This window comes from Lentinula edodes, assembly GCF_021015755.1.
Source record: "Lentinula edodes strain Le(Bin) 0899 ss11 chromosome Unknown C8R40scaffold_76, whole genome shotgun sequence".
NCBI classification, from domain to species: domain Eukaryota; kingdom Fungi; phylum Basidiomycota; class Agaricomycetes; order Agaricales; family Omphalotaceae; genus Lentinula; species Lentinula edodes.
The window spans coordinates 40,568-54,230 of NW_025764382.1; the positions used below are offsets into that span (position 1 = coordinate 40,568).

Here is a 13,663-nt window from a genome sequence, read left to right on the forward strand (position 1 = left end):
TTTAGGAACAAGGAAGGTGGCGGAAGCCAATAGAAGGAGAAGATGGGTCAGGTGGATCAGTAATCGATGGATCAGTAATCGATGGGGGTTTGACAGTGATGGGATGATGTATCGTACAAGTAAAGGCGTCGAGACGGTGAGAAAAGGAAAATGATAGGGGCTGCGTACTTTATGACAGGCTCGACCTTTAATTATTATTGCACATTCAATCGGTGGCCTAATTATAAAACAAGTATGTCTTATTCGAAATCATCCAAGTTGATGACTAGTACATACTGTTTATTAGGCTTTGATCATTGCGCACAACAGAGCTGACAAAAGATACAATTCAATAATAAACTCTGTGTCAGGGATAGTCTCTCTTGGGACACCTCACCAAGGTGGTAATGGTGTCGACACAGCTAGATTCGTAGCCAATTTTGTTCGGGCATTCAACATAGATGTTCGAGTCGACCTTATCAAATCACTAGATCCAAGATCTATGGTTTTGTTTGATCTTACAGACGACTTTCGACAACTCGTGTCAAGCAAAGGAATAGAAATTGCTTCCCTATTTGAGACCAAAAAGACCAAAATTGGAATTTTTTCGCAAGTATGGGTGAGAAATATTTGTGATTTTGGGCAGTCAACTGGAATATCTAATAGATTAATCCTCAGATTGTGGAGGAGCGGTCTGCTACTCTAGGTGTAATCCGGGAGCGCAAGACTGCAATCAACGCCAACCATTCCAATCTGTGCAAATTTCGAAATTCGACAGACAGCCCTTTGATCAGTACATTACAAGCGCTCAAGCTCACTCAAGGAGTTTTGCAAAGACGTAGTACCTGCGATCTCGTCTTGCCACCAGTCTACTCAGCCACCTCCTCCCAATGACCTCAAATATGTATCCCTTTCAGATCTTGGCGAACTTGACTCCAGCAAAGAGTACCCTGTTCTCATTTTGGGACAATACACCTATTGGGGTAAGGATTGTCCCTCTATGTCAATAGTGGGTGTTTGATTAACCATCTCAATTGCTGCAGCCCTTAGCTATATAGACAACAGGTATGCAATGGCCATTCTTGCATATGATAGCAGCGGCACAATTGTCGGACAATGGTCGAAGCAAGGTGCTCGTTATGTGCATCATATTGAATTTGATGAAATTGGCGGCAATGTCTCGTTTGTAGGGCAGGATATTTTGTCGATGATATTCCAACTATCCAAGTTGAAAGTGACGAGCTCAGCCAGACTCTTCGGTTGACTCTTTGAAGCATGTCTAATAAACCATTGAAATAGCGGTGGGCACTGGTCAGTACCAGAAAAAAGACTCTTTCTGTGACCATCATCATCCTTTGATTCTCTCACAGTAGAACATCTACTGGTGCACAGAGATATCGGGTTTCGATACTGGTGTTAGAGTAAAACCATTCTTGTCAATAAGAACAACAAACGGCAAAATAGTACGCTTCGACAACGAGTGATTAGCGATCACCCCCTGGATTTGGTGGATTCTGTGCCTCATAGCCTGGACTTGAATAGTAGGACTCGACTTGCGTGACTGAGTGCTTGGAGAGCTCGGTAACTGGACATACAGGAAGGGATCATAGTGCTCACAAAGAGCTTGGACTGTGTGCTCAGGAAGAGCTTGGACTTTTGTGCTTGTAAGAGCTTGGTGGCTTGCGAAAAATCATCTGGGTGCCCGGGAGGGCTTGGATTCTTGCCTCCTCAACGGTGTTCTCGAAAGACTTGGATCTGGATTTTTAACAAAACAAAGTAGTGCTCAAGAAACTGTACACGGAGTGTACGTGCTGGAGCTCGAATGTAAAACTGCGAGGCAATTCGGGTGCCAGACTGAATCTTGTTACGGCGTGGGATTCAAAACCAAAAACAACTCTGCTTGCTACCGAACTACGTGCTCACTTTTGCAATCGCGTCCTCGAAACTTAACACCCCATTTATAATCTGAACTCTCTCTTACTTTTCTTAATATGTATGCATCCACGGGCGAAGCCGAGCTCAGGCAAAACAGTAACTCTGAAAACTCTGGAACCTCACCAGAACACCAATCATCCCCAAACTCTTGGACGTTGGGAGATCGTACATCGAATGACCATTTGCGGGCAAAATCTCCTCACCAAACCGCATCGGAGGAGCCCGAGGGACATGACCGAAGCGATAAGGACAGTCTACAGGGTAGCACCGAAAAAAGTAAACCAAAAGACAAGGTTAAAGCAAATGCGACGGCCGAGACATTCAAAGGGAAAGAGAAGGCAATCGAAAAGGAGAAAGTGACCTCTCCTCAGAAGAAGCCGATGCTAAACCGTCGATCCTCCACTCGCTTGCAGACCAACGACAACTCATCCTTGTCCATCCTTTCCGACGACGATGACCCCTCACTACCCTCATCAGAATGTCTTCCGGATGATCAGGCTGCCATTGCTGACGCATTGAAGGTTCAAATACTGGGGAAGAAGAGGTCGATGGCTGTCGTGGCATCTGCTCTGAACCGCAACACGCTTGCTCTGGGAGGTCATCAATTAGAGCTGATAGAAATACAACGCAAGAACAAAAAAAGGGTTCAGGGTGAAATTGGGGAGCTGAGAGTGCGTGTAGATGCACTGGAAGTGTCTGGATTGGGTGCCCACGTAGATGAATCTGTCATCTCGGACGGATCAGCTTCCCCGAAAGTGCCTACTGTGTCTCTCCTACGTGATATTAGGATGCGTATCAAGTCACTTGAAGGCAATGTCCATTCGCTAAAGGACGGTGTAGATTGGAAGAAAACCTTGGACAAGGAACTTTGTCGGCTTAAGGACAAAGTAGAAATTTATGAGGATTTTTCAAAAACTCTGCCCAAGCCGAAGGATGTTATGGAGGTACGCACATATGCCACGAAGGAGGTTACAAGGTTAGGATCTCTCATATCCAAAGGGATCTCGGATCTACGTGAAGAGGTGAGGGTGGACCGAAAAACCTCGATAGCTGACACCTTCAAAAAGGTCACCACCACCATCAACTCACACAACGACACTCTTCGGGAGGAGAATAGGAAGCTGTGGGCCAAGCTTGAAGCAGCTTTGGCAGATAATGATGGTCTACGCGCTCGACTGCAGGCCCTTGAATTGGGGTCCCATCAGCACCAGCCTTATACGTCTCGCTCATCATCCCCTGTGCAGACCGCGCCAAACCGCCACTTGTCAAGGAGTTATTCTCATCCAACCCACTCTCGGTCTCGGTCATCATCACCTGCATCCCATTCGCACAACCAGCGGACGATGCCTCCGCCTCCGTTACCACCTTCTCACCGCCATTCAGGTCTGATGCCTCCACCATCACCGAGGCAGCACTCGCCACCTTCGCTTCCACCATTCTCACGACGGCGCTCATCACCTCAGCTTCCGCCTCTGCCAATCCCTCCACAATCGACATCAAGGTACCAGGAGAAGCAAGGGCATAGCCCAGAAATGGAATCCCGCTCCCGTAAAGGTCAAAAGGCAAGCGAACACCAATCAGTACAGGACGCAAGGTTTAGGATTACTATAGGCCCCTTCCCGGACTATTTTTACACTGCGAGGGCCCCTGCAGTAGTGCGACGGTATTTTGAGGATGTGGTACAACCCCTACACTGCCCATATGTGCGCGAAAGCACTGTCGCTGGTGTCTATGTCTTGGTATTCAGTAATCGACAGGAGGCCGATGAGTTTGTAGAGAAGTGGATATATCAGTTTCCGTCGTCGCAGCTCGGGGTCTATAAGGGTATCAACATTCAAAGTGGGGGGGATTTTTGATGAGGGCTGAGTATGTTAATGACAATTTTGGACATGTCGAACGAATTCATTCTGTAATGCATGTACGTGAAGAACGAGATCACACAATTACAATACTTTCTTGGAATGTGCATGGTGCTCTGATTGTCAAAATGCTCAGCCCCAAGTTTCGGAAGATACTGGCTCAATATGATATTATTCTCTTACAAGAGACTCATCTGTGCCCAGAACAGGAAGACATTATGGTCAAGCTTGAAGGCTACAAATTCTTTGCAGTGTCACGGAGAACTGTAGAGAAATGGGAACACCAGCATGGAGGTGTTTGTGCTTTTGTGTGAAATGATATCGATGTCTCAAAGTCAATGTTGTCATCACCAGATATATTAGTCTTGGATCTAAGCAGGTTATGGATTGTGAATGGTTATATACTGCCGGATCACTCAAGATACATGAACTTCACAGATGTACCACCAGAGGAAAAGCTCTATGAAACAGCTCGCCTATGCTCCGGAGCATAACTAATTCAACTAAAAAACTTCTTGTTGCTGCAGATACCAATTCGAGGATAGCATCTGAAAAACCATTTGAAGCACACTTGCAAAGGCAATCACAGGATGGAGGAATAAATGCAAGAGGTCGAAGACTACTCCAACTATGTGCAGAACTAAATCTGATGATAATAAATGGAACATCACTTGAGAGCCCAAATCGTGGCTCATTCACTTCACATCAGCATAATGGGAAAGCAGTTGTAGATCTATTTCTGGTATCAGCAGGAGCACAACACCACATCAAGAGAATGTGTGTACAGACAAACCCACAAAGACCAGAGGACAGGTGGTCTGATCATTCAATGTTGACCATGGAAGTCTCCTCCGTGGTAATACCACAAAGAGTTTGTAAAGATACTCCTCCAAAAATTCCTCTTGATATTCCAATACATCACCTGGAAATCGACCATTTGTACCAGCAGACATTGAAAAGTGCAAAGGAACCCAGCAAAGCTCTGGCAGAATTTTATGGTTCAGTGTATTATCATACCAATCCAATATCAGTTTATACAGATGGATCATGTTTGGATAATGGGGAAGAATTTGCTGTTGCTGGCTCCGGAGTATGTTATGGTATAGAATCTCACAAGAATATGAGTCGGCGGGTTCCGGGGCCTGGAAAGCCCACAAATAATCGAGGAGAGGCTTATGCAGTTTTGTTAGTTTTGATGGAGATTGACCCAAGGAGGACTTTAGTGATCTACACAGACTCCACATATGTGATAAAGGAGTGCTGTTTCTATGCAGGCAAGCACCTCTCAATGGGGTGGAAAATCCCAAATGGTGATTTACTCAAGGATATGTGTTCTCTTCTTAAGCATCGCCTAGCTTCAACCACTTTTGTATGGGTCAAAGGACACAGTGGCAATCCTCTCAGCATCTGCATCTGCAAAACCTGTATCTTCGGCTAAGGGTCCGAAAGCGGTTGAGAGCACTTCCCAGCAGTGAAAGCACCCAGAGCATGTTGCTTTCGGTGCTTTCAGCACTGGGATCTGCGGGGATCTGCTCAGAGCACTTGGGAGCACTTCCCAGCAGCGAAAGCACCCAGAGCAGGCTTTGATTTTTGCTTTGGGTGCTTTTGTTGCTGGAGAGCGCTCTCCAGCTAGTATCCTTGCTCTGGCGAGTATACATGTTTTGCAGATGTAATGATAAAGCTGATGCACTAGCAAAGGAAGCTGCACAAATGACAACAGCTGTTGAATAATACCATCCACTAGTTGATCTTCCATGGGAATGTGAGACAATAGGACTGGCTGCCCTTCCGAAAATAACGAAGGTATTTACAGAGCTACCAGAACATTTGGAGCCACACAAACTGGAGGATCCACCAGTTACACTTCAAATTGAGCCCAATGCACATCGAGGACGGTCCAAAGTGGCTCTTATCCGCCAAAAAAACTTGACTACTCTGCGTAACTGCAAATCCCCATTTGAATTCTGGAAGTTGTACAAATCATGGTTAGACCCGAAAGCAAAAGATTTTGAATTATCATTGGAACAACTCTTTATTGAATTCAAAGACAGGATGTTTGCCTCAGCTAATCCAGCTCCCACTTTGAATCAACCGCACCTATCACTTTTGAAGCATTTAGCAGCAATGATTCCAGAGAATAACATAGATCACACTGAAAGGAAATTCTTCAGTCTGGATATTGATGAAGAGGAAGTGGCAGAAGCAAAACTGCATGTATTTGAGAATAATATGAACAGTGCATTGGGATCAGATAACATTGCCTACCGTCAAATTATTGATATTCCAAACGAAAATGTGGCTAAATTGTTAAATCACTGTATTCAGCACAAGACAGCTCCTTCACATTGGCTGTTGTCTATAATCATAGGGATTCTGAAACCAGGAAAAGAGGCAACAGATCCAAAAGGTTACAGGCTGATAGTTCTTGAATGCTGCTTTTCAAAATTATTGACATATATCATTGATAGAAGAATACGGCTGTATAGTGAAAAAGAGAAGTTATTACCTCATGCACAGAATGGTTTCCGGCCAACATATCGGACTACCAACAATCCTCTGATCTTGCGGACAATAGTTGACAAAGCCAAGTCCCAGCATAAAACACTGTATTTTGCATATATGGATTGGACAAATGCTTTTCCTTCTACAAATAGATCAATGTTGTGGATCAAATTATCAGCTATGGGGGTGAAAGGACCGATGATTGATTGGCTGCGTATGCTATATGACAAGATGAGATATGTGGTCCGAGTATGCCAGTGTGGCTCCCACTCCCAGCCTTTTGGAGGTGACATTGGTGTTTTGACAGGAAATCCAGGTTCTCCACATTTGTTCAATCTTGCTGTTGCAGATTTCAAAGTAGCAGAACACCCATCCGATGTGGTTCTCCATGATCAACAGATTAACACCCTAATGCAAGCAGATGATATTGGGATGGGAACAACTTCAGCCTCAAGCCTGCAATCAAAATTGAGGCAGTTTGAAGATTATGCTGCAAGGACTGGATTTGAGGTGTCAATCCCGAAATGTATGATAGCTGTATTTGGGAAGGACACTGAACCAACCACTACCTTTTTGCTTCATGGAAAAGAGCTACAGAAGAAAACTGAGATGAAGTACATTGGTGTCCACCATCAAACAGGACGGGGTAGCATGTATAATGTCCACTATGAGACATATGCAAAGAAGGCAAAGAATGTTGCAGGTGCTGTTCTACATGCAAAAACATTTGTTGGCAAAGACATTCCTCTATGGGATTTGAGACAACTATACATTGGACGTGTAGACCCATATCTAATGAATGGTGCTGAATTCATTGCCAGTATACTCGCCAGAGCAAGGATACTAGCTGGAGAGCGCTCTCCAGCGATGAAAGCACCCAAAGCAAAAATCAAAGCCTGCTCTGGGTGCTTTCGCTGCTGGGAAGTGCTCCCAAGTGCTCTGAGCTGCTTTCGGCTATTTAGCCGAACATACAGGTTTTGCAGATCAGTGTGGACACAGTACAGACTAATTGGAAAAAATTGGAAGATGTACAGCACTATTTCCTCCGCAGAATGCTATCCCTGCAAAAACACTCGGCCTTGGCAGTGCTGTTCACAGAAACCGGACTATGGCCTGTCAAATATCGAAGAATTTCACTGTTACTGAAAAACATGCAATATCTTATTGACCTGCCACACGAGCACTATGCATGGAAAGCATTTCGAGAAGCCTATGAATTGGCAAGAAACGGACAAAGCTCATTCATCATGGAGACATGTTTTGCATTAGACAAGCTGCCAATACCAGTCATCTGGAATGTACCAACATTTGAGAATCTCAATATCAAACATGTCGAAGACTTGCTCAAAAGGTTGGAGAGATCGATGCAGACAGCATTACAGAATGCCATCATGAATAGCCCAAGGACAGAAGACTCACTGAAGGATAGAATGGAATATGACAAGAAGCAAAAGAAAATGGTTTTCCAAGCAATGACATTTCGGCATTACCTTCGAGTTAGAACTGCAAGCCACAGGAAAGATTTAATTCAAATGGTATTGGGTCATCACCAATTGGCTGTGGAAAGGTTGAGATGGAATGAGCGGAACAAGCCATCACTTCCAAGGGAAAGAAGATTGTGTCGATTCTGCCGGGAGAAAGTGGAAGACCCTCCACATGCACTGTTTGAATGCATGGCAAATGCGGACCTGATAATGCAGAGAAATTGCTTCATGTGCAAAGTGACTTCAGAGCTTCCACAGTATGCCACGTTTTACTCAGATTCATGGGTATTGTTTAGGGCACTTCTGGCAGAGAAGAAAGTGATAGAGTTGTTTGCAAAGTTTGCACATGAGGTATTGGGAATATTTTATGCCACAGAAATTGTCTATTCAACATAATTCAGCATGCACTACTGAACTGGGAAAGGGTGTATTGTTAATGCCAAGGGAGGGCAGGATAACTTCAAGCATACATTACGACCCCCATAATAAGAGTGTGTGTTCCATAGCTGTACAGGAGACATAGACGCATATGTAAATGTACAGTAGTATGGTAAACTGGTTGTTCGAGCAACGGACCTCGCCAGTATAATTTATATCCTATCCTATCCTATCCAGTACGCCGCTATGTACAGGGCCACTCTAGTAGTGTAGTCCAAACTACAATAAGGCACTCATGAGGCATCCCACGTAACAGCGTTGAGGATAAAACCAGTGATGGAAGAGGGATTAATTTTGGACGAACTTCTATTATACTACATCACTTATCCTACCATGCTGCGTTTTCGTCCACGGAGACGAACTGAACATCGGAAAAAAGTCAGCGTCTAATACAAATTTTGTCAAGTAGATAAACCGACCATCATCCAACCTATTCTTGATCGCAACCCAATCCTTTCCTATCGTCTCAGCATACGCAGTCAACACCTTCGCAAACATCGGTTCGGAGTCCGGATGAGTAGACGAAAACGCTCGTTCGAGGACGTAGAGATCGACGGCTTTGTCTTCGGTTAGAGTGGATTGATATGAAAGTCCAAAGTCTATAAGAACCTATTCATTGAGTGAGCTTAGTCCGAACGATTGCGGAGAGAGCGAGGAGCATGAATCGCACCAATTCCGTCGTGATGTTAGGATTGAATGGTACGAAAGACTTGGGATGCCGCAGCATCATGTTGGATGTTGTTAGATCTCCATGAATAACATCAACACGATGCATTTTAGCAATTTCATTACCGATGAGGTTCATCACTTCGTCTGAGTGAGTCGATCGGTCGGTCAGAAAAAGATACAAGCAAAATGGTTTTACCGACGTACCGACGGATACGCCATACTCTGTCAAAGGATCTAAGTCCTCCACATCAGGGCTTTCGACATTATCGGGCCCGTCGTCCTCGGCACCTCCAGGAAGTAATTTCCTGACGCTCTGGCCCTCAATCCACTCAATCCCGAGTACACCCTCGGCTGCATCTACCATCCGTATTCCAGGAACATTGACGCTTGAACTAAACCAGTCATCTTGACTAATCAGCCTTAATTTTCTTTTTCGAATGAACGACAAACATACCGCAAGCATTTTAGAAGCGCTCTCGCTTCTCCCGCAATGCGAGAACGAGTAAGATTGGCATCCAGGGTTGGGTGCCTGTAATTCTTTTGGAAACGATATTTCAATAGTATTGGTGGGGAGTCTGGGTTTAACTGGGCTTTGTAGACTTTCTATCGTCGAATTAGGTTGTGATAAGATATTATCGGAGACGACTTGCAGCTTCAGCACCTTGAGAAATTGGTAGAGATAATTGGATTAAGTTTTGTGATAGGGAAAAAGCCATAGTGGTTAGAATTGAAGCACGACAGGCGCTTGACGAAGCGCCCAGAATTATCTTGTCCCTCGATCCCCATGATGAATATGCGTGAAGACAAATGTCTGTGAGTGCTTTACATTTCGTGCGTCCAAGAAATCTGATATTCTCTGTCTCAAGCGCCGTATGCAGCAGCTACCCATGTTCCGCTCATCAAATCACCCAGTCTTCGAGTTCCTCCTCGGGTGGAACTTCCTGAAGATATACATCCTCTGCCAGACTCAGTAACACCCTATGTACGATCATACCAGTTAATCGGAATATCTTTCTCAAGCGTTATTATTCAGTTTGTGTACCCTTTCACACTCGAGCCTCACGTTCTCACTCTGGAATCCTCTCGACGCTCAACAATTTCTGCTCATCAAGCCAGACGCGATGCTTACCTACGTTCGCGGGAAAATGAAAAGGAACAGAGGAAACGTGAGGCTTTGCGGAAGATTGCGCCGGGTTTTGAGCCGAGAGGATCTGTCCTTATTCCAACCAGGGCTACTTCTGCTCCACTCTCGATTACACCAGATGCTAGCCTGGATGGTAGTCCAAGTAACGCCGGTGAAGGTCATAGACATACCAAGTCCGTGATGGAGGATCTGGTTGATCAGCTAGCCGCGCTTGATTCGAATGTGCGAAGGTGATAATGGGGAGACCGGGAGATATACGGGAAGAACGAATTGTGCGTAACTGGTTGATGGTTAATTGTACCGCAGTTATGCTGAGGTCATTTTCTTCAGTGGGCTTAGTGTACGAGTAAAATTATAAATTATTTGTCAATAGGTGAATATATCGGTGCTTCGGTGTGCCCTTCCATTCTTCATGAGGATCTTTTTTTTTTTTCGGGGAGCGATACCATCCGGCGCCTTCAGTACCTCGCGATCTTTCATTCACACTGACGCCCTTTACGACGTCAGCGACACCCGACAGAATTCCGATTGGGAACATTCGGCGCTCGCATCTACCGTACACCGAGTGTGAATTTTACAATCTGCCTTACGGAGGTTCCTTCACACTTGCTTAAAGCCCGGATCTCACCTATCATACGCTATTTGCAGTTGCTTCAATGGCCAACAGTTGCCAACACCCCTGTCCTTCCGAGATCTGATAGGGACTGGCGAGGCGCCCTCCAAGTTTCCAGTCTCCGGCGCTAGGCCTTTGTGGGACTTGTGGTATCCAGTGTGATCTTGTCCGGCTTTCCAGCTGCTTTTCCCCTTTAATCCACTCTGCCTCTGACCTTTCCCATTAAGTCTGTGTATGTTAATCAAGCACACGAAACCTTGGGTCGTGTCGGGCCTTCATAACGACCGATATTTTCCCCTGTTTATCCACTACGAAGGTAGGGAAAATGACACAAGAATTTCGCAAGCCTCGCGACGAAGAATATCATTCAGTATCTTGATCAATGTACCAAGGTGATCGAGTGCATTTCGCGCTGTCACTTGTTGGATATCTCTGCAACAGGTCCGTCTCGGGCTGGTCTCGGGAGACGGGAGTGGGATTTTGCAGGCACATCCTATTACGAGCGTTTCCATACATGCTCATCAAGACAATCTTCTACGTACTTAATCCGATGGAAATATTCTTAACCGCTATATAAGTAGAACAGTCCCCCCACACACATCTGGACGATTCAACCCATTTCTGGGAGCCAAACTTAAAATGCACCCCTCCAACTATCGCATGCGGCTATCGCTCGATTTCTTGAGGATTCTCGCCCTCCCTTCTGCTGTGTTCTATTTCATTACCACACACTTGGTCAAGGTGCATTTAGGCTTATTAACTGCACCCACCCTATACTTTGCGTTCATCATCTCCTGGTCAATATTCAAAAGCATCTTCACGAAGGTCCTCCAACGTGCGGAACGACGCAGACTAGGCGCGAAGGAAATTCCGTGCGTGAAAGGGGCTTGGCCGGGAAATATTGATGTTCTAGTAAAGATGTTACGGGCATTCAAGACGAGCTATATTCTTGATGTGTACCTTCAACTTTTCGAAGAATATCAGTGTACTACGTTAAACACGCGAATTCTTTGGACTGATCATGTAAGTAAATTGTTTTGTATGTAGTCCATTTGACTCATACCTCACGTCTACATAGATCATTTCTATGGACCAAGAACATATCAAATTTATTTTATCGACTGGATTCGAACATTTTTGGAGAGGAAGATGGCAGAAAGAGCGAATGTGGGTACATTCTCTATCCGCGAATTCTATCTGTTTCGAACTGATGATTGAACTAGGGAACGATTTCTAGGGCAGGGCATTTTTAATAGAGATGATGAGGTGATATATACCAATTCAATTTATTCATCGTACAGTGCACTGATAGATCTCATTCTAGATGTGGCGTATGGTAAGTCTCATGACACCCGTTACTGTTCCGCGTTTTCAGACGTTGTTACCCAAAATATTAGCATCGTGGAAATACTCGCCCTTTCTTCGCTCGAGAAAGGATTTCGGATTTTGATATCTTCGAGAGATATACAGCTCAGACTTTGAACATCATATCAGCAACTTCAAGCCATTCTCGGACTCCGATCGATGTACAGGATTTATACTCGCGATTCGCACTGGATGCTGCTTCAGAATTCCTCTTCGGCCAGAACCTTGATACACTCTCTGCGACACTGCCTGTCGCAGGAAAGACTAAGATGGGTCCGAAAGGATCAGCAACCGAAGATCCCTGGGGGTCTTTTGCTAGTGCGTTTGAGATGGCACAGCAAGTTATCACAGCACGAAGCCGTGTAGGATATTTCTGGCCTTTGTTTGAGTTATTTCGGGATAAAAATGCTCCGAACGCAGAGGTGGTCCATCGGTGGCTTGATCCTCTAGTGAAGAGTGCGTTAAGTGAAAAGGAGAAAATGGAGAAAGCGGGAATATGTAGTCCGGTGACAGAAAAGAATTTTTTGCAGCATCTTGCCGAAAGTACCGATGGTGCGTTCATTCCATGATTCTATTTACTTACTTTCAATACTGACCTCTCCCGAATAGACCCAATTATCATTCGTGATCAACTCCTGAGCTTACTCTTAGCGGCTAGGGATACGGTTAGTGATGACATTTATTTGTGTTAGGCCTCCCCACTGTCCAGACACTAATCGACTCTGTTGAAATTCAGACTGCATGTCTCTTGACATATGTCACTTATTTTATGGCTATTTATCCGGAAATAACGAAAAGGCTTAGGTCGGAGGTGCTGGAACATTGTGGTACTTCTGGCTCAGTCACCTACGAGCAACTCAGAAACCTCAAATATAGTGTGTTTTTTCCAATATTAGTTTCGTTCCGAGAATAATCACATCTCACAGTGCGTGCCGTGATCAACGAAACTCTACGTCTCTACCCTCCTGTGCCACTGAACGTCCGTGAAAGTCGTGCGGGAGGTTGTACCCTTTCCCCTTCAGATTCTACTTACAGAGCTAGTTGCGATGCAGATGTGATGGCTGACGATCCCCGCCCTCTGCATATGCCAGGCTCAACAGCGATCACCTTCCTCCCGTTACTCACTCAACGGAATAAAATCTTATGGGGCTCTGATGCGGACGTGTTTGATCCTGACAGATGGCTGGAAGGAGAAAGACTTTCTCGCTTTGTGGCTAATCCAATGATGTTCACTCCGTTCAGTGCGGGACCCAGGATCGTAAGTGACTCTGCTATCTGAAATCCACAAGCATGGGCTTACAAAAATCTTTCTTGTCGCTAGTGCTTAGGCCAAAACTATGCCTACAACGAAGCTTCGTTCTTTCTGGTTCGACTTCTACAGCAATTCGACACATTTAGCCTTGCGCCAGAGGCTCAGCCTAGCGGATCCTTACCTCCGCTTGAATGGAAACGTAGAAAGGGAAGACAAGTTGAAGAAAAGATTTGGCCGGCGGCTGCACTGACGTTGTTTGTCAAGGTTAGTCTTAGTCCCTGGGCTAGTCCTACTGGTAATCTGACATACAAATAGGGCGGGCTGTGGGTGCGTATTGCTAGAGAGGCACATTAGGACCTATTGGGATGCATTGGATGATTGCATTGGATATTATAATTCTAGATCACCATTTAACAACAAGGA

At 45.1% G+C, this 13,663-nt stretch overlaps 5 protein-coding genes across 5 annotated transcripts; 4 read left to right on the forward strand and 1 right to left on the reverse strand.

Annotated features, from left to right (window-relative positions):
* Positions 1-481: 481 nt before the first annotated feature.
* On the forward strand, positions 482-1,251 carry C8R40DRAFT_1075065 (uncharacterized protein; the record flags this gene model as incomplete). The annotated part of the gene is made up of 5 exons (XM_046226808.1): positions 482-598; positions 646-772; positions 897-962; positions 1,023-1,044; positions 1,170-1,251. 5 exons carry the CDS (start codon positions 482-484, stop codon positions 1,249-1,251), a joined length of 414 nt encoding a protein of 137 aa, XP_046079224.1.
* A 719-nt stretch (positions 1,252-1,970) lies between these two features.
* C8R40DRAFT_1178162 (uncharacterized protein) lies at positions 1,971-3,770 on the forward strand (the record flags this gene model as incomplete). Its single annotated transcript, XM_046232818.1, has 1 exon — positions 1,971-3,770. The coding sequence occupies one exon, from the start codon at positions 1,971-1,973 to the stop codon at positions 3,768-3,770; it is 1,800 nt and encodes a 599-aa protein (XP_046079225.1).
* Positions 3,771-8,520: 4,750 nt separating this feature from the next.
* Positions 8,521-9,582, reverse strand: C8R40DRAFT_1164106 (uncharacterized protein; the record flags this gene model as incomplete). The annotated part of the gene is made up of 6 exons (XM_046230446.1): positions 8,521-8,558; positions 8,617-8,806; positions 8,868-9,010; positions 9,071-9,258; positions 9,321-9,465; positions 9,513-9,582. 6 exons carry the CDS (start codon positions 9,580-9,582, stop codon positions 8,521-8,523), a joined length of 774 nt encoding a protein of 257 aa, XP_046079226.1.
* A 39-nt stretch (positions 9,583-9,621) lies between these two features.
* Positions 9,622-10,471, forward strand: C8R40DRAFT_1136088 (uncharacterized protein). Its single transcript, XM_046229371.1, has 4 exons — positions 9,622-9,675; positions 9,733-9,848; positions 9,900-10,282; positions 10,341-10,471. The coding sequence occupies exons 1-3, from the start codon at positions 9,651-9,653 to the stop codon at positions 10,242-10,244; spliced, it is 486 nt and encodes a 161-aa protein (XP_046079227.1). The 5' UTR covers positions 9,622-9,650; the 3' UTR covers positions 10,245-10,282; positions 10,341-10,471.
* A 791-nt stretch (positions 10,472-11,262) lies between these two features.
* C8R40DRAFT_1062761 (cytochrome P450 monooxygenase CYP63) lies at positions 11,263-13,594 on the forward strand (the record flags this gene model as incomplete). The annotated part of the gene is made up of 10 exons (XM_046225488.1): positions 11,263-11,646; positions 11,702-11,790; positions 11,847-11,889; positions 11,948-11,959; positions 12,021-12,540; positions 12,598-12,653; positions 12,725-12,863; positions 12,915-13,246; positions 13,310-13,504; positions 13,556-13,594. The coding sequence occupies 10 exons, from the start codon at positions 11,263-11,265 to the stop codon at positions 13,592-13,594; spliced, it is 1,809 nt and encodes a 602-aa protein (XP_046079228.1).
* Between the last annotated feature and the right edge of the window lie 69 nt (positions 13,595-13,663).